Genomic DNA, 27,737 nt, shown 5'->3' with positions numbered 1-27,737 from the left:
GGAAGTAATGCTATTCCTTTCTTATTAACTGAGATTACAACAGTTTGGTATGCAAGATTCCCCACCAAGGGGACACAGGCTATGAGGGTAGGGTGCTCAAGGTTTCCCCACTGGAGGAGGCATCGTAGAGGCAGCAGGTGAGTTTTAATGATGAGGTGTCAGGAAAGAAACAGCAGAAGGTAGAAGACCAAGGGGAAGAAATTGTAGGAAAAGAAAACAACGGAGGGCTGGCAACATGCTGCATGCAGTAAGATCACACAATAGCACTGCCACACAAGGGTGCCATGCCTAGCGACCACAGGATCCAGCAATATAGTCACAAAGTCCTACTTTAAAATGAAAAAATAATGGGGAAAGCAAGACACACAAATATAAAAACATTCTAGTTTCACAGTGTAATCTTACGAGTAGCAAAAAGATTATTTTATAAAAGTCAATTTTACATACGTAGTAAAGAAAAGAAACCTGAACACTGAGGATTTTTTTTCCATCTCTTCCACAATCTTGACAGATGGTGCTCACTCTGAGTGACAAGTAACTATAAAAACCAGTAAGTCTATTTCAAAGGAAAAGTGGTCCTTTAAACTACTCATACCAAATGCCTTTTAAGATCGTCACTGTTAAGTCTGATTTCACCTTTGTGGGTAACAAATCTTGGAAGTAGTTTGGTGAGATTTCAACGAATGGAAAAATAGAAAGTCTGGATATACAGTAAGATAACTTTTCTGATTAAGTGGTTGGTCATTTCACAAAAATAATGCAACTGAAGAATAGTGCATTTATTAATTTAATGACTCATAGCCCTTCCTCTTCCAGCCAAGATAGGGTAGCAAAGACTGGATTTACCTTCCTACCTGAAAAACTCAAAAAACAGTTTTCAAGACACTGGATAAGGCAACAAAGGACAGTAACTGTTGAAACAAGCGACATGAGCCCTTAGACTGCCCAACCTAACTTGGATGAATATCAAAATAATTATGCTCAGGAAAAGAACCCAGGCAAAGAAAAGATTCCGTAAGGGATAATAACATTTATGTCAAATTCTGGAAACAAAAGCTAATCTACAGTGACAGAAAGCAGTTCAGTGGTGGCATGAAAAAACTTTTAAGAGTTTTTTCTCTTCTTCATTATCTTGGTTATGATTTCATGGGTGTATATATGCCAAAACTTATCAAATTATATGCTAAAATATGTGTAGTTTATTGTACATCAATTATAACTTAATAAAGCTGTTAAAGATATTAAAAATGAAGAAAAATTATCGCAAACAACCTTTAAGTAACAACAAAAATAAAGTGTTAGTCCTTACAACGTGCCAGGTAATGACATAGGCACTTTACATGTATTATCCTAGTCAATTCTCACAACAACCTATGATATAGGCATTATTATTATCTTTATTGTACAGAAGAAACTGAGATAAATAATACAGAGAAATAACTTGTCTAAAGAAATACAGTTCAGTGATAGAGATGGGATTTCCAACAGTATTAGGCTATTTGTGTTGCTATAAAGAGATACCTGAGAGTAATTTATAAAGAAAAGAGGTTTAATTGCCTCCCAGTTCTACAGGCTGTACAGGAAGTGCTGTATCAGCATCCGCTTCTGGTGAGGGCCTCAAGAAGCTTACAATCATGGCAGAAGGCAAAGGGGGACCAGACATCTCATATGGTGAGAGCAGGAGCAAGAGAGCAAGGAGGGGGAAGTGCCACACAGTTTTAAACAACCAGATCACCTGTGAACTCGCTCATCACCAAGGGGATGGTGCAAAGCTGTTCATGGGAAATCTGCCCCAACGATCCAGTCACTTCCCACCAGGCCCCTCCTCCAACACTGCGGGTCACAATTAACATGACATTTGGTGGAAACAAATATCTAAACTCTATCACAAGCCAAGAGGGACCTCACTCCAAAGCACATGCCATGAGCTACTTATTCGACTCCACAGGTAGACATGGCTAGTCATCAGATGTTTAACCATAAATGTTACTACTGAGCTAGTGTGTTTAGTTTTCTTAAAGGAATATAAGCTTAACTCTATTATTCCAAATGAGAGTTCTTGTTATCATTAGACTTGACATTTAAGTCTGTCGGATGGCATGCTGACAGGTACACACTGAAATATCCCTCTGATGGTAAGGCCAAACAATTCACACCCTGTTTTTCACATTACAGGCACTAGAGATTCAAAACAGCAGTCACCAAACTGGAAGGTTTGTAAAAAGTGAATTCAGTTTTATTTTTAAAAGATAAGGGAAATGAACTGCCGCTCTTCTTAATTTATAGGCAGAACTAATTTACCTTCCTTGATTAACTTTCTACATATTCTATTTAATGACTCTGAGAAAAAGGTAGGTCTTTCAACATCTGCTTTCTAGACTGCTTAAAGTGATTCTTGAGACCATTTATTTAACTTGATACAAAAATAAACACTATAGAATATTAAAATGTAAATAAGACCACCTTGATTACTGCTGGATAATAAGAAAGTAACCTGCCACTCATAAAATGAATAACCTGTTTTTTTTAAGAGAGCAAGTTACTAGCAATTTTTAAAAATGAGAGCAATAAACACTGATGTAAATTTGAGGTTATAAGGAGGAAATTAAAATACTCATAACCAAAATCACCAATTAGATTCCATTACTTACATAATTTGAACACATAAAGCAATAAAGCTAATTTTAATGAAAAAAGGGCAGTCAAAGTAAATAACATATTCTTATATTATTAATTCTCCAATCTTTTCTGTATAACTATCCTTTGAAGTTAATTAATCTCATTCTCTTTTCTCCAGGAGCAGTAATTTACGCATTCAAATATACACACTGAGGACTTACCAGTGGGCTAGGCCCCTTGGTCTTACACTCTGGAGAACAAGAGAGGAGCTTCAAAAACTTAGTTTTACATTTATGATCTATTTTGAGCTAATTTTGGCACAAATTATGAGGTTTACATCAAGGTTCTTTTTTATTATTTTCTGCACATGGAAGTCCAATTTTTCCTACAACACACTTTCTCCATTGAATTGCCTGTGCATTTTCCTCTTTCAGGATTTTTTTTAAAGTCTTGAATTTTAGGGAGTTTATTTATGATGTGTCTGATCGCAGATTTCTCTGGGCTTGTTTAGGTTTACTCAGCTTCTTAAATCCTTATATCTTTCACCAAATTAGGGAAGTTTTCAACCATTATTTCTTTGATTTTTCCCCCCTGAAATACACTTTCTCCTCTCCTTCTGGAACACTTGAGACACAAATGTTTAACCGTTCAGTATTATCCCACAGGTTCCTACGGTTCAGTTCATTTATTTCACACAACGATTTTTTCTCTGTTGTTCAGACTGAATAATAATTTCTATTGCTCTATCTTCAGATTCACTCACTCTCTCTTTTGTTCATCTTCATTCTGCAATTCAGTCCATCCAGTTTGTTTTTTATTTTGGCAATTTTATTTTTTAGTCCTAAGATTTTTATTTGTTGGAGTTACTCTCCTGGAGTTCTCTCTGTCTGTACCAATGTCCATTTCTGTGTTTCAGGATGCCTTTAGAACAGGCCTCTGGAAGGCAGGAAAAAAATGAATCCCACGGTTTTTTATTTTCCACCCAGGCTGCTCTCGAAAACTCCACATCTGTATAACAGTCTACTTAAAAGTGTACTTGATATTTAATGACCATTTTGAAGCCAACACGTCCAAAACAATATTCTTGATTGTCACTTCCCAACTTGCTTTTTGAATAGCTTTCCACATCTCAGCACAAGGCAACCTCTCTTTTCAGTTACTGCAGCCAGAATCCTTGGAGTCATTCTTTACATCAGTTTCTTTTATGTTACCCATCTAGTCTATCAAGAGATTCTTTTGGCTCCATCTTCAAAAGATACCGAGAATCTAAACCATACCCCACTACTTTCACCATTCCCATCCCAGTAGAGGCCCCTATCACATTCCACTTCAACTACAGCAACAGGCTCGTGGCAGGAATGGGCTTCTTCCTTCTAACCTGGCCCTACTGTTGTCTGCTCCTAACACAGTGATGACAATGAACCTTCAAATATCTAAGAGCATGTCACAGCACGTCACACCTCTGCTGAAAAACCTATGGTGAGCCCCCTTCTCACTCAGGGTAAAAGTTAGAAGTCCTGACAGTGGCTATAAGACCTCTAGATCTGACTCCCCTATTGCTTCTCTGACAGTATCTCCTATTGCTCTCCTCCTCCTCTCTGCTCTGGTTGTGGTGATGTGGTGAATGTTCCAAGCACACTCCCATCTAAGGCCTCTTTACTAGTTGATACTTTTGACTGACATGCTTTTCCTCAGATCTGTATGATTAATTTCCTCAACTCCCTTAAGTCTTTATTTCAATATTACCTTTTAAATGGGGTTTGCTCTGACCTCTTGGTTTTAAACTACAAACCCACACTCTCCTTGGACCCCTTCCCCTATTTTTTCTTTCTATAGCACCTTCCACTTCTGCCATAATACACAATTTATCATGTGCTAGGTCTACTGTTTCTGTGCTAGAAGGTAACTGCTTGGTGGCAGGATCTTCCTCTGCTTGTTCACGGCTGTATCCCCAGTGTCCACATCAGCGCATGACTCAACAAATGTCTGCTAAGGCAAGTGAGTAAACATGCCTGGAAAACAGTATGTGAGCAGGAGGAGCAGTGGTAGGAGCTGAGGTCAGAGAAGTAGCTAGGGACCCATCTTGCAGGACATGTCATCTATTAAATCTTGGTGATGGCTCCGATCCCACGGAAATACAAACTACCATCAGAGAATAATATAAACTCCTCTACGCAAATAAACTAGAAAATCTAGAAGAAATGGATAAATTCCTGGACACATACACCCTCCCAAGACGAAACCAGGAAGAAGTTGAATCCCTGAATAGACCAATAACAGGCTCTGAAATTGAGGCAATAATTAATAGCCTACCAACCAAAAAAAGTCCAGGACCAGACGGATTCACAGCCGCATTCTACCAAAGGTACAAGGAGGAGCGGGTACCATTCCTTCTGAAACTATTCCAATCAACAGAAAAAGAGGGAATCCTCCCTAACTCATTTTATGAGGCCAGCATCATCCTGATACCAAAGACTGGCAGAGACACCACAAAAAAAGAGAATTTTACACCAATATCCCTGATGAACATCGGTGCAAAAATCCTCAATAAAATACTGGCAAAACGAATCCAGCAGCACATCAAAAAGTTTATCCACCATGATCAAGTGGGCTTCATCCCTGGGATGCAAGGCTGGTTCAACATACGCAAATCAATAAACGTAATCCAGCATATAAACAGAACCAAAGACAAAAACCACATGATTATCTCAATAGATGCAGAAAAGGCCTTTGACTAAATTCAACAACCTTCATGTTAAAAACTCTTAATAAATTAGGTATTGATGGGACGTATCTTAAAATAATAAGAGCTATTTATGACAAACCCACAGCCAATATCATACCGAATGGGCAAAAACTGGAAGCATTCCCTTTGAAAACTGGCACAAGACAGGGATGCCCTCTCTCACCACTCCTATTCAACATAGTGTTGGAAGTTCTGGCCAGGGCAATCAGGCAGGAGAAAGAAATAAACGGTATTCAATTAGGAAAAGAGGAAGTCAAATTGTCCCTGTTTGCAGATGATATGATTGCATATTTAGAAAACCCCATTGTCTCAGCCCAAAATCTCCTTAAGCTGATAAGCAGCTTCAGCAAAGTCTCAGGATACAAAATCAATGTGCAAAAATCACAAACATTCCTATACACCAATAACAGACAAACAGAGAGCCAAATCATGAGTGAACTCCCATTCACAATTCCTTCAAAGAGAATGAAATACCTAGGAATCCAACTTACAAGGGATGTGAACAACCTCTTCAGGGAGAACTACAAACCACTGCTCAATGAAATAAAAGAGGACACAAACAAATGGAAGAACATTCCATGCTCATAGATAGGAAGAATCAATATTGTGAAAATGGCCATACTGCCCAAGGTAATTTATAGATTCAATGCCATCCCCATCAAGCTACCAATGACTTTCTCCACAGAATTAGAAAAAACTACTTTAAAGTTCATATGGAACCAAAAAAGAGCCCACATTGCCAAGACAATCCTAAGCCAAAAGAACAAAGCTGGAAGCATCACGCTACCTGACTTCAAACTATACTATGAGGCTACAGTAACCAAAACAGCATGGTACTGGTACCAAAACAGAGATACAGACCAATGGAATCAAACAGAGCCCTCAGAAATAATACCACACATCTACAACCATCTGATCTTTGACAAACCTGACAAAAACAAGAAATAGGGAAAGGATTCCCTATTTAATAAATGGTGCTGGGAAAACTGGCTAGCCATATGTAGAAAGCTGAAACTGGATCCCTTCCTTATAACTTATACAAAAATTAATTCAAGATGGATTAAAGACTTAAATGTTAGACCAAAAACCATAAAAACCCTAGAAGAAAACCTAGGCAATACCATTCAGGATACAGGCATGGGAAAGGATGTCATGTCTAAAACACCAAAAGCAATGGTGACAAAAGCCAAAATAGACAAATGGGATCTAATTAAACTAAAGAGCTTCTGCACAGCAAAAGAAACTGCCATCAGCGTGAACAGGCAACCTACAGAATGGGAGAAAATTTTTGCAATCTACTCATCTGACAAAGGGCTAATATCCAGAATCTACAATGAACTCAAATAAACTTACAAGAAAAAAAACAAACAACCTCATCACAAAGTAGGCGAAGGATATGAACAGACACTTCTCAAAAGAAGACATTCATGCAGCCAACAGACACATGAAAAAATGCTATATCACTGGCCATCAGAGAAATGTAAATCAAAACCACAATGAGATACCATCTCACACCAGTTAGCATGGTGATTATTAAAAAGTCAGGAAACAACAGGTGCTGGAGAGGATGTGGAGAAATAGGAACACTTTTACACTGTTGGTGGGACTACAAACTAGTTCAACCACTGTGGAAGACAGTGTGGCGATTCCTCAGGGATCTAGAACTAGAAATACCATTTGACCCAGCCATCCCATTACTGGGTATATACCCAAAGGATTATAAATCATGCTGCTATAAAGACACATGCACACGTATGTTTATTGCGGCAGTATTCACAATAGCAAAGACTTGGAACCAACCCAAATGTCCATCAATGATAGACTGGATTAAGAAAATGTGGCACATACACACCATGGAATACTATGCAGCCATAAGAAATGATGAGTTCATGTCCTTTGTAGGGACATGGATGAAGCTGGAAACCATCATTCTCAGCAAACTATTGCAAGGACAAAAAACCAAACACCACATGTTCTCACTCATAGGTGGGAACCGAACAATGAGAACACTTGGACATAGGAAGGGGAACATCACATACTGGGGCCTGTCGTGGGGTGGGGGAAGGGGGGAGGGATAGCATTAGGAGACATACCTAATGTAAATGACAAGTTAATGGGTGCAGCACACCAACATGGCACATGTATACATATGTAACAAACCTGCACATTGTGCACATGTACCCTAGAACTTAAAGTATTAAAAAAAAAAAAAACTTGGTGATGGCTGACAGAAGCCATACTGTTTTTCTGAACTCATGACTCCCAGCTTTATATTGCCTTATCCCTGTTTGACTACAACAACAGTATTATAAAGGGCAGTTATGATGTTTGCTCATGTTTCATCTCTCCTAACAGATTTTAGGTGATCAATTCCAAGGGAGCATTACTAAGTCCTACATAAACCTGTTTATTCCACAGCTACTAACAAAATGGTCTGTACACAGTACAAAGTTGGCAAATAACTCCCAAACCACCCTAATTACACAAAAAGAACTAGTCACTGAATTACACTTTAATGTATAAAAAGATGAGACTTCGTAGTGTGTGCTCGCGTATACGCAAGGTATGTTAATAATGTTAATATGTTAATATATACACCGGACTTCAGAAGGCTGAATCAGTGCCAGCTTTAAGGAAGTCACCTGGGGAAGTGCTACACTAAACCCAACTACTCTTTCTTCACATCGGTAAAATGTCAACATTATGTAAGCCTCTTTTTAAAAAAAAAATCATTTTGTTATGCTTTTTTTTCTTCCTGGAATAGTATGACCTTATTAATCATATTTGGCACAGAATGATCTTTTGATATTTATGAAAATCAAATTTACCCTCACAGGATAAAAATGAGTCACTGCTGAGGATATTTAAAAGAATAAGCTCAGATTCTGACGGAACTTCTAAAAGGATCTCAACAAAGGTTATAAACAAAGCCTTTCAAAATGACTACTGTGTTCAGGACTACACACACTCACAGGATTTAAAATTGAGTTCCAGGAAAACATGCCAAAAGACTGCCCTACTGCTGAACACAGCCAACAATGATGTACAGTAATGCCCCCAGATCCCTCACCCAGGGAGGGGAAAAAAAGACAAAACTGGAGTCGGTCTCTTTTTCTGGTTCCATGAAACCTCTGTGCTCTAATTTTCCTTCTTCCTTTCTTTTTAAATTTGGAAATAGCCAGCCAATGGTAATTACTATAGCTTCTTTTCCTGAAAAGTTTCTAAGATAATCCTAAAAATATGCCCACGTTTGTCACTACCCCAACCAAATGATCAAAGATATTATCACCCAAAGTGGGATGACCTAACATTAGGAATCATATAATAAACACAAAATGAAACATGCAGCATTGACATTTTAATGTTGTTGGCAAAATGTCTTACCCTAAACCTAACCATGAGGAAATATTAAGTTAAATCTAGAATGAGCAAGACTCAGACAATTGCCTGAATTCTCTAAAAAAAAAACAAAAAAAACAAAAAAATCTGTCTATCTACCTACCTACCTACCTACCTACCTATCTATCGTGTTTGTATGGGGACACTGAGGAGATGTTAGCCAAAGTACACAAACTTTAGACATGAGGAGTAAGTTCAAAAGATCTACTGTATGTCATGGTGACCACAGGTAATGATAACATATTATATACCTGAAAATTGCTAAGAGTAGATCTTATATGTTCTCACCCCATATATACACACACAAATGAGTATATGAGGCAATACATGCTAATTAGCTTAATTTAATCACTTCACAATGTGTGTGTAGATATATATAAAAACACTCTACATAGAATTTTTACTTGTCAATTAGAAAAATAAAATACTTAATCCTTTAAAAAAATTGGTAAGTATCATGTTTCAGGTTAAAAGAAAAGTTACCATCACCAAACATGAGACACAGGGACATCATGCAACCCCAACAGGATGCCCTGAGAAGAACCCGAATTCTTGCCAAAAATGAATAATCTTAATTTATTCATGAGGAAACATTAGGCAAACTCAAAAATAAAAGACATTCCACATAATTACAGACTGGCACTCTTCTAAATTGTCAAGATGATTAAATACAAATTTATACACTGATTAAATACAAGAGACAAAGGAGACACACCAACTAAATGCAACGTGGAGGCCTCAACTGTCTTGAACCAGAAAAAGGACACTTGTGAGAAAAGTGACAGCATTTGAGTAAGGTCTACAGATTAGTTAGTAATAACATACCAGTATTAACTGTCTACTTTTGTTAACTGTGGTACAGTTCTATAACATGTTAATATTTGAGGAAGCTGGGTAAAGCATACATAAGAATGATTTATACTATCTTTGTAACTATTCTGTAAATCTGAAATTACTGCAAAATGAAAAGTTAAATTAGTGTTATAGAAAACAAAAAACATGAATGAGGTACTCTTTCAAATTTGAAAAAACTACAGATTTAACCAAATGAAAAATTAATCCTGAACTGGAAAAACAAAATACAAAAAGACGGCTACAGACAACTGGAGAAATCCAATTATGAATCATATATTAAATAATATTACTAAATTCCTGTTAATATTCTTGGGTGTGATAATAGTGTTGATTATGTAAGAGACCATTCTTGATTCTTAGAAAACGTATGCTGAAATACTGAAAGACTCATCTATATTTTGAAATGTTTCTATGAGAAAGAAGGATTTGGGGAATGGAAAGAGAAAGAAAATGGAAGGAATAGATCTTTGTAAAGGGTATAAAAATGTGTGTTTTACTGCTATTCAAACTTCCTAGTTTGAATATGCCTCCCCCCAGAAGCTGGGGGGAATAAAAAAGGAATTCACAGAGCAGTGGAAATACAAAGCATCTCAATCCCAGTGGTGTACACCCAAGCAAAAAGCCTTAACAAATTACCTTAGTAATAATAAGGTTTCCTGACACAGACACCAAAACCTCCAGTAGAAGAGGTAAGAACAAAGACCGGGAATTAGAAAATCTGCCACTATTTTCTCTGTAAATTTAAAGAGATACTGTCAAATAAAAGGATCTTAATCCTCTGAACTTGTATTTCATCCTTGCCAATGTATTAAAGGAAAGTACTGTTTTAGGAACTATTTCTAAAAGAGAATTTTATTTTATAATATTTGCATATTCTCCCAGTTGGGAGAGGATAGGAAATGTAAATGCTTTCTAAAAGGTGAGAACGTTGGAGACGAAACTAGGGCTATATATTGTACAAAAATCCCCAATAAAATTACGACAAGGTTCTGGGGTAACCATTTAAATTATTTTTAAATGGGCCAGTGCTTCAAATCAATAGTGTTTCACTTTGTGTTTAATATTGGTAATCAAAAACATATATACACATATATATATTACAAATAAAAGCATTGGTTCAAGTATTTGATAGTCAAATTACATCCCATCTTTTAATTACATCTGATATAACTACTACTTAAGGAGGTTCGATTTTGTTTTAATGTTTCCACATTCCTTCACGTCTTTCTTTTTATTGCACTATATACTTTTAATAGTCATTTGATACTAAACAATATTCTAATAAAAACTAAAATTGAGCCTTCTAAATTAAAAACTACATGATAGCAGTGGTCCATTAATATGTTCATTAGAAATATTACCATCTCTTCAAAGTCATTATTTTATAATAGCATTTTTTTAATTTATAAAACATACCTTAAAAATCAACATATTGCTATGCAGGTCAAAGCTCAGGTAAAGAAAACAAAACAAAACAAAACACTATTTTCTGACAAATTGTTTTGCTGTGAACTGCTATCAGAAAAGGCCAGAAGTGATGATATGACAATCAATAGCATCACATTAATTCTCTTGTCTTTATCAAATGTACAGTAAATTCAAATAAGGAGATACAATTTCATTTGGATTAACTTACAAATGCTGGCCAGTATGAAATCATGGACCTGTAATAACTTAGCAGAAGATTATTTGTCAGATTTTAAACATCTGTTTTCTAGAGTGGCTACAATTCATGTATTTTACCCAAAGATATTTACTTTCTACATAATATTAAGAAGAAAAATTAAGCATCTATTTTTTCCACAATATTTTCTCCACATTTGAATTCTCCCCACTTATTTTCTATTTTTTGGCTGTCAGCACCTGCTCATCTGGAAAAGAGGAAGAGCTAAGGCAGCTAGAGTGGAGCAAGGCTCACTGGCAATGGCCAAGCCTTCCCTGTAGATTGCACCCCTGGCTGCTCATACAAGCTTCTATAATAGGAGGCAAGTGACGCATTTTCTTTTAACCAAAAGAGATCTACCAAGAAGGGAGAAAAAAATTAAATACAGTCTACTGTGTCTATTATAGAAAGCTCTTTACAACATTTAACAGAAATGTTTATACCCAAAAGGAGGATATCTCAGAGATCACTTTAGGCATGGCAAAATTCACCAATTTAAAAACATAATTTTTGAAAAAAGCAGTCTTTTCATATCATCTACAACAAAGGAAAGAGAAGAAAGGAGATGGCAAAAATATCTATGGATAAAAAATCTTCTGTGGATGGAGCAGAAGAAGATTTTTCTACATAAAAATTTCAGAATAGCTCCTTTAGGTAATAAACACAAAAACGTATTTTTAAAATAAAATCTCTGCTGTTTCAAAAGAACAGGCATCACCTAGGGTACTTTAAGAACTGTAATATTAATTTAAAAGTAGACCAAACATTCTGTGCATCTCTTATCTAAATGTGAATACTATTGAAATTTTTATTAATAACGAAAATGAATCTGATTTTCATTTACATTAAAAAATTCAAAGCTACATAACATTTTATGAGCTATGAACTTGAAAGCTTCATGGTATTAAAAGAGGAACTAAAATATATTCCTCAAACTCACTTAGGACAAAAGAGGTCAGAGGCAGTGGCTCATGCCTGTAATCCCAGCACTTTGGGAAGCCAAGGCAGGAGGATTGCTTGAGGCCAGAAGTTCAAGACCAGCTTGGGCAACATAGTGAGACCCTGCCTCTACAAAAAGAGAAGAAAATTAGCCGAGTGCAGTGCTGTGTGCCTATAGTCCCAGCTACTCCAGAGGCTGAGGTGGGAATATCTCGAACCCAAGAGTTTGAGGCTGCAGTGAGCTATCATTACATCACTGTCCTTTAGCCTGGGTGACCAAGCAAGACCCTGTCTCCGAACAAAAAAAAGAAAGAAAAGAAAAAGACAACCATCCTTTGTAAGTACATGGGAAAATGTCAAAGCAATCTGACTTTTATGACAAATTTATTTAATAGAAACTAGAAAAATAATTCTATTTGTCAGAATATGTAGTCCAAATTCAATCAAACCCACAAAAAGTAGGTTCTAATTAATGCAGCCACTATTGAAGAGGACTCTAAAGAACTTAAGTATATTGGGAAAAAATTCTAGTTTCTAGACCTCATATGGTATGGCACAGTGAGTTTACAAGACAAGACAGAAGAGGTTGTTATAGTATAATCGATCTTTTTTCATCTAATCAAACCAAACACTGCTCTCTATCTTCTGGTAGTTGTAACACAAAACTTTTCATAATCAAGTCACAGTAAATATCCAAATTACCAAGTTCATCTTGCTCCCTCCCCAAATTTCTGCCACCTACTAACCCCCATCTGTCCCCAAAAATCATGTAAACATCACCAAAAAGTCACTGTATTCATTGCTATAACAAATTGCCATAAACCTGGTACCTCTGAACAACTGAAATTTATTCTCTCTCAGTTTTGGAGGCCAGAAACCCAAAATCAAGGTGTTTGTAGTGTGGTTCATTCGAGAGGCTCTGTGAGAAAATCTGTTCCATGCCTCTCACCCATGGCTTCCCGTGGCTGCCGACAACCCTTGGCATTCCTTGGCGTGTAGATGTATTACTGCACTCTGTTTCTGTCTTCGCATCACCTTCTCTTCTTCTGTGTCTTCCTCTTTCTTATAAGGACCCCTTGTCTTTGGATTTAAGCCTCTCTCAGATAATTCAGGATGATCTCATCTTGAGATCCTTAATTACACGTGCAAGACGCTTTTCCTTCCAGGCTGACATCTCTTGGTGTCTGTTGGGGGGGTGGGGGTGGAGGCGGCATGCCATCCAACCCACTACAGCCACTATCTTTCTATCTTCTAGGATTAATCACATCCTCATTACCAACAAATGCTTACTTCTCAAAAGAATTTCAGAAATATGTCACATCACCCTTTTGCTAAATTTTGCTTTATTTCACATATTAGTTATCTGGGAATTCTTTTTAAATTGATCCACTGTCTTATAAATCCTTCTGGTGTTTTTTATTAGTCACAGTGAAAAAGGCAGGCATAATAGAGTAACTATATATTAAATGTTTTGGCCTACAAGAATAACATTTTCATCAATTACCAAAGTAGAAAACATGGGGAGTCTTACACATTCATCTGGGCAGTCTTCAATTTCACTGTAACCTATGTTTTAAATTTCTACCTATCAGAATAAATACTCTTTTAATGATAAGGTTAACCATACAATTTTAACCAATTCATATGCAAATATGTCTGCCATGTTCAACATTGAGTTTAATATTTACATTGTTACTGTTGTTTCATTCATACTCTAAGCATCATTTAGCATACATAAAAGGTACCATGAGCCAAGATTGTGCCATTGCACTCCAGTCTGGCGACAGAGTGAGACTCCGTGTCAAAAAAAAAAAAAAAAAAAAGTTCCAAGGAAGGTTACTATAACATGCATATCCTTAAATGAAGTCTACTTTTTGAAAGAATGACTTCACAAAATGGGAATGCCTCCAAATTCTCTGAATCAAAAGACCAAAAATTTCAGATTTATTGGGTGATGCAAGATTTCATTATCAATTTTGGAAAGATGTTTTCTTAAATGGCTCTTTCAAGAACAGAAGCTCATCTATTTTTTTCATAGGAATAGAAGAAACAACACCTCTTCAGCTCCAAGTTCAGGCTACCCACTAACCCCAACTTTTGTCCCACTGCAGAGAAACACAAGAAAGGTGGTACAAAGCCTGGGAACCCTCTTTTTTTTTTTTTTTTGAGACGGAGTCTCGCTCTGTCACCCAGGCTGCTGGAGTGCGGTGGTGTGATCTCGGCTCACTGCAATTTCCACCATCTGGGTTCAAGCAATTCTCCTGCCTCAGCCTCCCAGGTAGCTGTGATTACAAGCACGCACCACCATGACTGGCTAATTTTTCTATTTTTAGTAGAGACGGGGTTTCACCATGTTGGCCAGGCTGGTCTCAAACTCCTGACCTCAAGTGATCCACCCACCTCGGCCTCCCAAAGTGCTAGGATTACAGGCGTAAGCCACCGCACCCAGGCACCTCTCTTCTTCTTCCACTTGGGGTTTCACTGTCTGCATGAAGCTGTTGGTGAGGACACACACATTTAAATGCACGCATAAAAGCTTTAAAATGTTTGTGTAATCCTTTAGGAAAATAGATCCAAACAGTGACAAAAATGTAATTAGCACAGTAACTTAAAACTTAAGAACCACCATCTTCACTGTCTACATAAGCTAAAAATAGGGCATACGGGCATACCTCATTTTGTCGTGCTTCCCTTTATTGTACTTCACAGATACTGCATTTTTACAAATTAATGGTAACCCTGCATCAAGCAAGTCTATTGGCACCATTTTTCCAACGGCATGTGCTTACTTCATGTCTCTGTGCCATATTTTGGTAATTTTCACAATATTTCAAACCTGTTCATTATTGTATCTCTTATGGTAACCTGTGATCATTAATCTTTGTTGTTACTACTGTAATTATTTTGGGGCACCATGAACCACGCCCACATAGGATGGCAAACTTAACCAATAAATGCATGTATTCTGACGGCTCAACCAACCGGCTGTTCCCCCATCTCTCTCCCTTTCCTTGGGTCTCTCTATTCCCTGAGACAAAACAGTATTGAAATTAGGCCAATGAATAACCTTCCAGTGACTTCTGCAGTGTTCAAGTAGAGCAAAGATCCACACGTCTCTCACTGGAAATCAAAAACTAGAAATGATTAAGCTTAGTGAGGAAGGCATGTCAAAAGCTGAGATTAGCCAAAAGCTAGGCCTCTTGCACCACTTAGGCTTAGTTGCCAATGCAAAGCAACGTTTCTTAAAGGTAATTAGAAGTGCTACTCCAGTGAATACAGGAATAAGAAGAAAGCAGAATAGCCTTATTGCTGATATGCAGAAAGTTTTAGTGGTCTGTAAAGAAGATCAAACTAGCCACAACATTCCCCTAAGCCAAAGCCTAATCCAGAGCAAAGCCCTAACTCTCTTTAACTATAACTCTAACTCTCTTTAATTCTAGAGTTAAGTCTGAGACAGGTGAAGAAGCTGCAGAAGAAAAGTTGGAAGCTAGCAGAGGCTACTTCATGGTTAAGGAAAGAAGCCATCTACCGTAACACAGAAGTACAAGGTGAAGCAGCACGTGCTGATGTAGAAGCTGCAGCAAATTATCCAGAAGATCTAGCTAAGATCACTGATGAAGGTGCCTACACTGAATAACAGATCTTCAGTGTAGACAAAACAGCCTACTATTAGAAGAAGATGTTATCCAGGACTTTCATAGCTACAGAAGAGAAGTCAATGCCTGGCTTCAAAGCTTCAAAGGACAGACTGACTCCCTTGTTAGGGACTAATGCAGCTGGTGGCTTTTAGTTAAAGCCACTGCTCACTTATCATTCCCAAACTTCTAGAGCCCTTAAGAACTATGCTAAGTTAACTCTGCTTATGCTTTATAAATGGAACAAATAAAACCTGGATGACAGTGCATCTGGTTTCCAGCATAGTTTACTGAATACTAAAGCCCGCTGCTGAGACCTACTGCTCAAAAAAAAGAGTTCTTTCAAGATATTACTGCTCAGTGACAATGTCCTGGTTACCCAAGAGCTCTGACAGAGACAGACAAGGAGATGAATGTTGTTTTCATGCCTGATAACATAACAGCCATTCCACAGCCCATGGATCAGTCTCCTTTCAAGTCTTATTATTTAAGAAACACATTTCAGGCTGGGCGTGGTGGCTCACGCCTGTAATCCCAGCACTTTGGGAGCTTGAGGCAGGCAGATCATGAGGTCAAGAGATCAAGACCGTCCTGGCCAACATGGTGAAACCCCGTCTCTACAAAAAATACAAAAATTAGCTGGGCATGGTGGTGTGCACCTGTAGTCCCAGCTACTCAGGAGGCTGAGGCAGGAGAATCCCTTGAACCGGGGAGGCAGGGGTTGCAGTGAGCCGAGATCACACCACTGCATTCCAACCTGGCAACAGAGCGAGACTCCGTCTCAAAAAAACAAAACAAAACAAAAACCACATTTCATAAGGCTATAGCTGCCATAGATAGTGATTTCTCTTATGGATCTGGGCAAATTAAATTGAAAACCTTCTGGAAAGGATCTGCCATTCTAGATCCCTTTAAGAACATTCATGATTCATGGGAAGAGGCCAGAATATCAATATTAACAGGAGTTTGGAAGAAGATGATTCCAATCTTCATGGATTACTTGGAGGGATTCAAGACTTCAGTGGAGGAAGTCACTACAGATGTGGTGGAAACAGCAAGAGAAATGGAATTAGAAGAGTAACCTGAAGACGTGACTGAATTGCTGTAGTCTCATGATAAAACTGGAATGGATGGGGAGTTGCTTCTTGTGGATTGATCTGGTTTGGCTGTGTCCCCACCCAAATCTCATCTTGAATTGTAGCTCCCATAATTCCCACATGTTGTGGGAGGGATATGGTGAGAGATCATTGAACCATGCAGGCGGTTTCCCCCATACTATTCACATGGTGGTGAATAAGTCTCAGGAAATCTCATGCTTTTTTTAATAAGGGGTTTCCCTTTTCCCTTGGCTTTCATTCTCTCTGGACTGCCTCTACGTAAGACATGCCTTTGCTCTTCCTTTGCCTTCTGTCATGACTGTGAGGACTCCCCAGCCATGTAGAACTGTGAGTCCATTAAACCTCTTTCCTTTATAAATTACCCAGTCTCGCATATGTCTTTATTAGCTGCATGAGAACAGACTAATACATGGACGAATAAAGAAAACAGTTTCTTGAGATGGAATCTACTCCTGATAAAGATGCTGTGAACACTGCAGAAATGACAACAAAGGATTTAGAGTATTACATAAACTTAGTTGATAAAGCAGTGGCAGGGTTTGAGGATTGATTCCAATTTTGAAAGAATTATGAATAAAATGCTATCAAACAGCAGCGCATGCTACAGAGAGATCTCTTGTGAAAGGAAGAGTCAACTGATGTGGCAAACTGCACTGCTGTCCTTGGAAATTGGCACAGCACCTCCACACTCCAGCAACCGCCACTCTAATCAGTCAGCAGCCTCAACATCAAGGCAAAACCCTCTACCAGCAAAAAGATTATGATTCTTTGAAGGCTCAGGTGACCATTAGAAAATTTAGCAATAAAGTATTTTTAAATTAAGATATGTACATTGTGTTTTTAGACATAATGGTACTGCATGCTTAACAGACTGCAGATAGGGTAAACATAACTTTTATATGCACTGGGAAACCAAAAAATTTGTGTGGCTTGCTCTATTGCAGTATTTGTTTCATTACGGTGGGGAAAATCTGTTAGGTATGCCTGTAACTTGAATGGGGACTTTGCTAGGGATGCAAACAATATACCATTGTCTCTTTACCCAAAATGTTGCCTTTCCAATTAACATGATTTTGCCTTATGCCCTGTTTCTAGGAACAAGTCAAGGATTTGAGGAATGGGCGTGAACTACTCATACCTCCACCAGGAATAATCGCCAATTTTGTTTCAACCAGGCCCATTTTTGCAGAGGAAGCTAAAACGAAAGAAAGAAAATTAAGTATCATCCATATCATCACATTCAAATATGACAACTTGAAAAAGTTATGAGATATACTAAAATATTGTTTACTAATTAAATTGATATCACAAATTCTTAAAAAAATCACTTAAAAGGCATTGTTATGGAAATAAGTAAGCACTCTAAATGACATGTATTAGGAGAGTCACACAACATTTTCTGTTAAAAACTGCTTGGCAGTGAATTAATTTTAGATTCACAAGACCAGGACTGTAACTCCATTATTAGACCCGATATTGCCAAGACATATTTGGAGGCATAGATCTATTAATTATTCAGGATCAGCAGACCTGTCAGTATCTGACAAGCCCAAATTCTTCAGTTGCCTGAATATAGTCCCCCAGACCAAAGAGCTTAATAGGTCATATCAGATATGGCAACTTTTCAAGACCAAGTCTTTAGTTACCTTCTGACAAATAGTTTTACTATTCTGACAGGTGGACAGGGTTCCTCTTTTCATGTCTGTTTTCATGGCTACTTTAAAACGTCTTAATAACTTCTTTATTTGCATATCCAAATATACTTAGACTACTTCCCATATTCTAATTTCCAAAACCTGTATTCTTTCAGAAATGGATTACATGTACCTTAGCTTTTCAATTTAAAATCCAATGATTTCATTACAAGAAAATAGGTTCCTAAAATGAAGTGAAAAGGAGGAAAAAGGACACATGGACTAGCAACCAGAAATCCCAAGAAACTGAATCATGTTGACGCTACATTTTTCTAAAAATTTAAAAAATCTTTTATAAAGATGAGGTCTCCTTATGCTGCCCAGGCTAGTCTTGAACTCCTGGCCTCAATCAATCCTTCTGCCTTGGCAGCTCTGCTTTTAACATGCAGCCACATCAGAAACAATAATGGAAAGCAAGAGAAGAACTGTGACAACTCTGTGCCGTCTGCTGTGCCCAGTTCTCAGTCTCAGAGCCCGAGGACACAGCCAGAGCTGAGTCTCTATGGATATAGTGTCCACAACAATGAATATGGGAGATCAGTCTACGTTGCTCTCATGAGGTAACAGGTGTGTGGGCTGTGGCCAAACAGTCTGGGTTCAAATCTCAGTTCAGTCACTTCTTTGGGGCTTGTTACTTCCCCTCTCCCTTCTCCAGTTTCCTCCAGTGCCCCAAAGTACCTGCTCTGAGGGTTGTTATGCAGATGGAGTGAGTGAATACATGTCAAGCACTAGAATAACATTGGGTGCCTGGACTGCACACAGTAAGCAGTGGGCACTAATTCTTTTCACTCTTTTTCTATTCACCTCATAAGATCCTCAGAAAACCATTCAGGAAGAAAGTGGACTTCAAGGAGATTCAGTTATCATTACTGTAGCAAATGGTGATTTAGTACTTAGATTAACATCCACAGATTAATTGCTTAATCTTCACAACAGCAACAGTCATTTCCCCCATTTCCTCTAAAGAGGAAGATATTGGCCTAAAAAGGGGAGGACCTCAGATTCTTTTCCTTTTTTTCTTTCCTTTTTAATTTTTTTTTTTTTTTAAACAGGGTCTCCCTCTGTCACCTGAGCTAGAGTGTAATGGCACGATCATGGCTCACTGCAGCCTCAAACTCCCAGGCTCAAGTGATCCTCCCACCTCAGCCTCCCAAAGTGCTGGGATTAGAGGTGCGAGCCACGCGCCTGGTCCAGGACCTAAGATTCAAACTCAGTTCTACCTGACCCAAATCCTGGCAAGAAACAACACAAGACTTTTTTCAGGTGGGAATTTCGAAAACACCATTAGGACCAACAAGTGACTTTTTGAAAATATTCTACTCAACAACAGGAAGCAGAATAAAATATTTAAAATTACCTGAAGAGTAAACACAACCTTCACTTTTTAAAATTATGTTTTTAACAGGATTAATTCTCACCTGCTACTCGTATATCACAGGCTAAAGCCAGTTCAAGACCACCACCTAAAGCGAGTCCATCTATTGCTGCAATTGTTGGTACTGGAAGATTAGCTGAAATGGAAAGAAAAATTTTATGCTTCCTTAATAAGATTATTATCTCACTGTGTAATTCATTTTAAACTTTTTTCTGTGAATTTATGCTTTAAATGGGAGATCATATACAGACTTTTGTATCCCTTTTACCTTTAACAAAATATAAGCATTTCCATCATTATTCTTCAAAAACATTATATAATTACTGTATAGTGTTCATCACATGTATGTGCAATATCTTTAAATCTTCCCATATTATTGAATTACTTTCATAAACATTTTTTGTTGAATTAACAGAATCACAGTTCTACGATTTCTTAATCTTAGAGCCAGAAGTCTTTCACAAGATGTTTGGTTCATACAAAGTTCAAATTGAAATGACTTATACATAATTGTGAAATTTATGATCCTTTATGGGCTACTTCAGTGCTTGGAATGACAGAGTCTCATTCAAAGAAAGACATCTGCTCAAACAAGAAAGAAACTGTCCAAGTAGTTGCTGTGGCATTGGCCCGTGAGCTGTCATTTAGTGAGGAGCCCTAACATTATGAATGGGAGCTGGAAAACAATCAGGCTCTTCCACTTCAGAGGCAAGATGCCCTGAGAACCTGCTCACAAGCATGCCTAGAAAGGGGTCGGCCAGTCACAGAACTAAAAGCTCAACTTGCTTGAGTCCAGAAATTGAGTATTATTTTAATACAACTTTTGTAAATTATGACATACAGATTTCATTTTCATAACCAGTTCAAAAAGTGACTGGTTTTATTAGTTATTCTGAAAAGCAGAACTCTATTAATTTTATTTCTGACTATGGGAAATGTGAAGCAAGGCTGGCCAATGTTAATATATAACAGAAAGTGGATTTTAAAAAGGTAGTATCGGCCGGGCGCTGTGGCTCACGCCTGTAATCCCAGCACTTTGGGAGGCCGAGGTGGGAGGATCACCTGAGGTCAGGAGTTCAAGACCAGCCTGGCCAACATGGTGAAACCTCATCTCTACAAAAATACAAAAATTAGCCAGGCATGATGGCAGGTGCCTGTAATCCAAGCTACTCACGAGGCTGAGGCAGGAGAATCACGTAAACCCAGGAGGCAGAGGTTGCAGTGAGCCAAGATCATGCCATTGCACTCCAGCCTGGGTGACAGAGTGAGACTGTCTCAAAAAACAAACAAACAAACAAACAAAAACAATAAAAAGGTACTATCCCCCAAAATCTCTCTCTTCCATTCTGATATGTAAAATCCCCCAGAGGCTCACTCCTTGACTCCTTTTAAAATATACAAATTTGCTGAAGTACACTGAGTTTTATTCATAAATAAAGGAATTCATCAGTTATTGAAGATCAAGTCTGAAAAGGCCAGGAAGGAGCACATATACACAGCTGCCACCTGAAGCACTCCCAGAAGAGCAGGCGTGGAAGGGGCTTTTGCACAGGCAGTATTTCACTATCTGTACCTGTCTGAACATTTAGGGGTTGGGGGTGGGGAGGGACTTGAAAGGACAGGACAAATTCAAAATGTGCTTTCCAGAACACTTAGTGAAAAAAATAACAGCTATATCAGGGTTTGCAGTCTGGAAATGAGTTTAATGTGCAAACAATATCTAGTGAATTTTATCTGGAAAAAAGAAAAGAAAAATCAATAAAAATATAAAACAGCAAGTTAAACTGAGTCCTTCCCAAGGTCATCCTGAGCTACTACAAGTAGAATGTAATGACTTTGGTTACCGACTCTCAACTCCTCTTCCTTCCTAAAAACCTGCCCAGAGATCATTTATTTCTAGACCTCCTCAACCTACTATCTCTCCAACCTCAAGTCTCACCCGTCAGAAGCCTTCCTTAGGCCTTGCTAAGGCCCTCCAGCTCACCTCCTTTACAGACCAGCTTCTAAGAGGCGAGTAAATCCATGCCACCCATACCCATTCACCTCCAAACCAGCAAGACCATTCTTGTTCCAGTTACCAATGACATTATAAGATTGTCCTATAGCCAGTGGACAATATTCAGTATCTATTAAATGTGCTGCCTCAAAAGATCAGAGACATCCATCCTGGACACTCCCTCCTTGTATTCCTCCCTTCACTGCCTGCTGGGTCCCTCATTTTTCCTGCCTTTCCATCTACCTCTGGTAATTTCTCAGCCTTCTTCCCCTCTCAATAAAAGCTCTTCCCAGGAGATCTCATTCTCATCCACAACTTTTACCACCTATACTACCACCAATGATTTCCAGATCTCTACCTCAAACCCAAACAGCCCCCTGCCTGTTGGACATACCCACTTAAATACTTCATGTGTCCAAACCATTTCTTCTCAATCCTTCTTCTAGGCTGTATTTCAGTTAGTAGCACCTCCATTCATCAAGTTACTCAAGACACTCAGAAGTCATCCCAGATGTCCTCCTTGCCAATGCCCTTTTCTACCACCCAAGTTCTGGGTCCCATCATTTCTCACCAGCAGGAAGTACCTAATTAATCTCCTTCACCTGCAATCTGCCACCCTTCTATGCATCTTCTACCTTTCCTGTAGGGTAATCTTTCTAAAATGTAAACACAGTCATGCTATTCCCCTATTTAAAACTGTTCAATGATTTATTCTACCTTCAGGATAGAAATGGTGTAAACATTTAGCATGGCACAGGAAGGCACCTGGAACTAAGTTCTGCACACCTGCCTAATCTCTTCCAAAACCTCAGATATTCTGTTCCAGCCCCAAACTACTTAAAACAGCCCCAAAAGTCTCCATTCAAGACTTAATACCTGTATACAAGGTGCAGCTCTGCCTAGAATGCCTAGCTAGCCCCTACTTGTCTGTCAAGGCTCAAATGTCCCTTCCTCTATGCTTACATGGCACTCTGTGCATAACCTTTTCTATCAGAAGATTCATTACCATACAGCCCATATGAAACAAAAATTAACATCACATCAATGCTACTCAATAACGTTCTTACTAATCTGGGACAAACCTCACGGTTTTTCACTGCCTCTTCCTCCTTTATTATATTAATCCTGGTATTTTGCCTACTTTTCTTTTTTTTATTAACTTCTTCTGTTTAATAAAGAAATAAACATGTGCAGTCCTATGGAGCTAAAGAAAAGAAAAATTGCCAAGAGTTCTAAGATGGAGAGAGCAGAAGCAGAGAAAGAGTGGGTGCTCCCTCCCTGCTACGTAAGTGCTGAAGTCACTCAGCAAGTAGCTGCTGGAGGCCGTGATATTATGAAATACATATTTGGTCTTCATCCCTGTTTCCAGACACATAGCTCTTAAAACCCTTGGAATCTCTGGAGTGATAAATGCATCTTTCTTATTTCTCCAATATGTTTATACTTTTTGGAATTAATAAAAATTATTTTTAAGTCTAATAGGAATTTGAGCCAGGTACAGTGACTCATGCCTGTAATCCCAGCATTCTGGGAGGCCAAGGACAAACGATTGCCTGTGCCCAGGAATTCAAGACCAGCCTGGGAAACATGGTGAGACCTCGTCTTGATTTTTTAAGAAAGAATTTGAGAAATTATGTTTCTAAAGAGGATGAAAATTGTGTGCCCTTGAGAAGCTTAACAATTCCAGGGCTTGTTTCCTTTTGTGCAGGCCCACACCAGGGTCACTGCAAAAAGAGCCAGCCTGGGTGCCAAGAGACATACCGGAGGTGAGGACCAGGGCCTGCAGATGGAAGACAGGAGCTCCAAGAGCAAGTCTCAGGCACCATATGCCTTACAATTTGTAAGAAATACGTAACACAAAATGATGAGAAATTTGGGTTCCACATACAAAAAGAACAAGAAAAATGGGATACTAATTCTCATATTATTAAATAGGTTAAGCACTGGAACTTTAAATTATTAATTAACATAAATTAGCCTTGTAGAAAGCTGTCTACAAAATGTTTCTAACTAAAGAATTAAGTAAAACAGCTTAATTCATTTTCAATGGGTAATTAAATACTAGTCATTTTACAATATTATAAATTCTAAAGCTATACATCATCCTAATTATTCCCTAAAAGATGTCTGTCGTAGTAAATTTTATCCAGGAAAGTATGCGTCATCTCAAAGCACATGCCAGTCTGATATACGTGGTTTCTTTACATCTAGTATTTCTTCTACTTGGGAGCACTTAATAATCAAAGAGGGGGCCGGGTGCGGTGGCTCATGCCTGTAATCCCAGCACTTTGGGAGTCCAAGGCAGGTGGATCATTTAAGGTCAGGAGTTGGCGACCAGCCTGGCCAACATGGTGAAACCCCATCTCTACTAAAAATACAAAAATTGGCTCACGCCTGTAATCCCAGCACTTTGGGAGGCTGAGGCAGACAGATCACCTGAGGCCAGGAGTTTGAGACCAGCCTGACCAACATAGAGAAACCCCATCTCTACTAAAAATACAAAATTAGCTGGGCGTGGTGGTGCATGACTGTAATCCCAGCTACTCAAGAGGCTGAGGCAGGGGAATTGCTTGAACCCTGGAGGCAGAGGTTGCAGTGAGCTGAGATCGTGCCACTGCATTCCAGCCTGGGCAACAAAGTGAGACTCTGTCTCAAAAAAAAGAAAAAAAAATGTTAATAATCATAGCAGAACTCAATAAAACACACCTTTAGAAAGGTAGATTATGAATTTCAAAGATCTAAAGGAATAGCAAAATGACAGTTGTATATAAGCACAAATAAATGAAACAGGAACTGCGAATCCAATGAGCAATGGCTATTCCCAACAGCAAGAGGAAGAAATTATGACTCAGTATGTTATGCAACCAATAGGATCAGATACTATTTTCAGTTTCGTACCAGGAAATGAGCCAGGTATGACAAAGAAGATAATAATCCTTTGAAATGCTCCTAAAAATATAATTAAAGCAAACAATTAAACAGTTTGCTATTTTAAGAGGGAAAAAAGCAACTGTAAGGCAGGCCCCTGGTTCACTTCAGTAGTCTGTAGGACCTGCAGCCTACGATAATTAGACTCAAGGGACTATGAAAGTGGGGAAAATTAAAGTATCTACTTTCGATTCTCAGATAAATACAACACATAATGTAGGTTATTTGATGCTTCTAGAAAAATATGAACAATTTGATTATTAAAGGAAAATGTTAGTGTCAGACGCATGATTTTTTTTTTTTGAAACGGAGTCTCTTGCTCTGTCGCCCAGGCTAGAATGCAGTGGCGCGATCTCGGCTCACTGCAAGCTCCTCCTCCCGGGTTCACACCATTCTCCTGCCTCAGTCTCCCGAGTAGCTGGGAATACTGGTGCCTGCCACTACGCCCAGCTAATTTTTTGTGTTTTTAGTAGAGACAGGGTTTCACCGTGTTAGCCAGGATGGTCTCAATCTGACCTCGTGATCCACCCGCTTCGGCCTCCCAAAGTGCTGGGATTACAGACGTAAGCCACTGCGCCCAGCCCCACATGATTTTTAAATTTGGTTTTGCTTGAAGAATAGTGTTCCTACAGAAAGCAGTGAAATCAAGCATTTCAAGGGAAAGGCCCTATGTAGCATTATGCTGGAAGTCTGAATACTAAAATCTCTCAAGAAGAATAGAAATAAAATCTAAGTTAACTGAAAATTACAATAAATACCTAATTATCTTTCATTTTGGCTAAAACTTTACCTTCATCCTAATGTATATTCTCCCATTCCCATCACTGAGGTTTAAAAAAATCACAATAACAAAACAAGCCCTGAGTGAAGCCTGCAGGCTGGCTGGGCTGTTGCTCCCTGGAGGCCCACACCAGGGTCATTGCTGCAAACATAATACCACAGGTGAGAGATGGGAGTTCAAAGTGAGAAGTCTCAGGCACCACAGACCTTAAAAGGAGCACATATCCAAAAGCCAAAAGTAACAGTATTTAAATATGACACTTCGATTCTAGCACTAGGTTAAAATCTAAATGAAATGGAAAAATTCTACAAGTTGTTGTGAAGAAAAACTAACAGATGAAGAGCAGCAACATTCCTTACAGAAGGGGTCATTATACCAAGAACAAATTGCTGGAAGCTAGCATTCCCTCTCACATGCTTTTTTATACAAGCCTGTCATAGTAATTTCAGGCTGTATGGATTCACACAGAAAAGAGGACTAAATTTACTTTTTTACTAGGAAAAAAATAGAAAAACTGCCTAGAAACAGCATAAAATAAGTAATCAATCCCCGATTTAACTAAAACCAAAGGCATGTGGGCAACATGGAATAGGGTCCAACTCCTCCCTAACACTGCGAGTGATGCAGAGTAAGACCATGAGTGGCAACAGCATGAGGACAGCCTCACTGCAGTGCTGCAGATTTTATACTCAATGATGAAGGCAGAAAATACCTTCCTTAACTCTTAACAGCATCTTGTATCTAAAGCTTATAGGAAATATATAACACAAAATGACAAGAAATTTGGGTTCCACATACAAAAAGAACAAGAAAAATGGGATACTAATATTCTCAAATCATTAAATAGGTTAAGCACTGGTACTTTAAATTATTAATTAACAAATTAGCATTGTAGAAAGCCGTCTACAAAATGTTTCTAAACTAAAGAATTAAGTAAAACAGCTTAATGAAGTAAAAAAGCCAAAAAAACAAAGTACACTGGTTTCTTGAGCTTTCATAAGCAAGTACTGGTGGAGAGATATAATTTAAAACTTGTGCACCAAGTAACAGAGGTGTGAGTAAATCTAAAATTATAGTAGTCTCCACTTACGTTCAGTTTCACTTTTTGAGGTTTCAGTTACCCATGGTCAACTGCAGTTTGAAAATATTACATGGAAAAATTTGGAAAATTTCAGCAATACATTATTCATTTGGAAAAACTCAGCAATATATTATTTTAATACCACACTAGGATATTATTTCCTTTAGCATCTTTAAAACAACATGATAGAATGTTTATAAAACAATCTGATCTGATATAAATCAGATGGTGACTTCCTTAGTCAATTAGAAGAGAACACCTATAATTTCTTTAAAAAGCAATTCATATATACCTACGTCCAGGAAAAGTTAAAAAAAAATTCAGTTATTAGAAAGGACCTATTCTTTAATGTAACTAAGGGTCAACAATATAACTACACATGAGCTTATTCTCTACTTTATTACTAACACGACCCAAGCCAGAACATCACAGACATAGTCTAGTCTGAGTTCAGGGATGTTAAATTGGTATACTATGCTTATGCTGACACTTCACGTCTCAACAAATTAGTAAACTGGTGAAGTCCTAAATTCAGTCACTGCTTCATCAAATATATGCCACATACCATGTTGAATGATTTAAGTGAAGCTACAGAATGCAACTGTGGGGAGTTCAAATGTCAAATCCTGGCTCAATGCCACCACTGTTACCACTGTGAGCCCTGAGAAAAGTTGCTTAATTTTTCTAAGCCTATCATTTCCCCACCTGCCTTCCTACCTTTCTGTATATATGCTTATGTATCTAGCAAATACTTAAAAAGTTTTTACTATGTGTGGCCACTGTCCTAAGAACCTTACAAAGATTACTTAAACTTCTATAAGCCTTATGATGTAAGAACTCATGACTTTCAATTTATAGATGACACACTGAGGCACAAAGGAGTTGCTGTTACTTGCCTGGTACAGTCT

The 27,737-nt window shown here is 38.2% G+C and overlaps 1 protein-coding gene across 10 annotated transcripts in view; it reads right to left on the bottom strand.

Annotated features, from left to right (window-relative positions):
- The window catches only part of AUH (AU RNA binding methylglutaconyl-CoA hydratase), a 150,873-nt gene that overhangs the window by 64,193 nt on the left and 58,943 nt on the right, over positions 1–27,737 (bottom strand). For all 10 annotated transcript variants that reach the window (XR_682307.5, XM_520124.8, XM_054658251.2 and 7 more), the window contains 2 exons: positions 20,087–20,179; positions 18,113–18,169 (listed from right to left, as the gene is read on the bottom strand). Coding sequence is in view for 9 of the 10 variants with exons in the window: in XM_520124.8 (XP_520124.1) it covers positions 18,113–18,169; positions 20,087–20,179 (150 nt within the window). In the remaining variant the exon portion in view is untranslated. The remainder of the gene's footprint in view (positions 1–18,112; positions 18,170–20,086; positions 20,180–27,737) is intronic.

This window comes from Pan troglodytes, chromosome 11 (genome assembly GCF_028858775.2).
Source record: "Pan troglodytes isolate AG18354 chromosome 11, NHGRI_mPanTro3-v2.0_pri, whole genome shotgun sequence".
Lineage (NCBI taxonomy): Eukaryota > Metazoa > Chordata > Mammalia > Primates > Hominidae > Pan > Pan troglodytes.
This window is presented reverse-complemented; position numbering and strand designations above follow the sequence as displayed.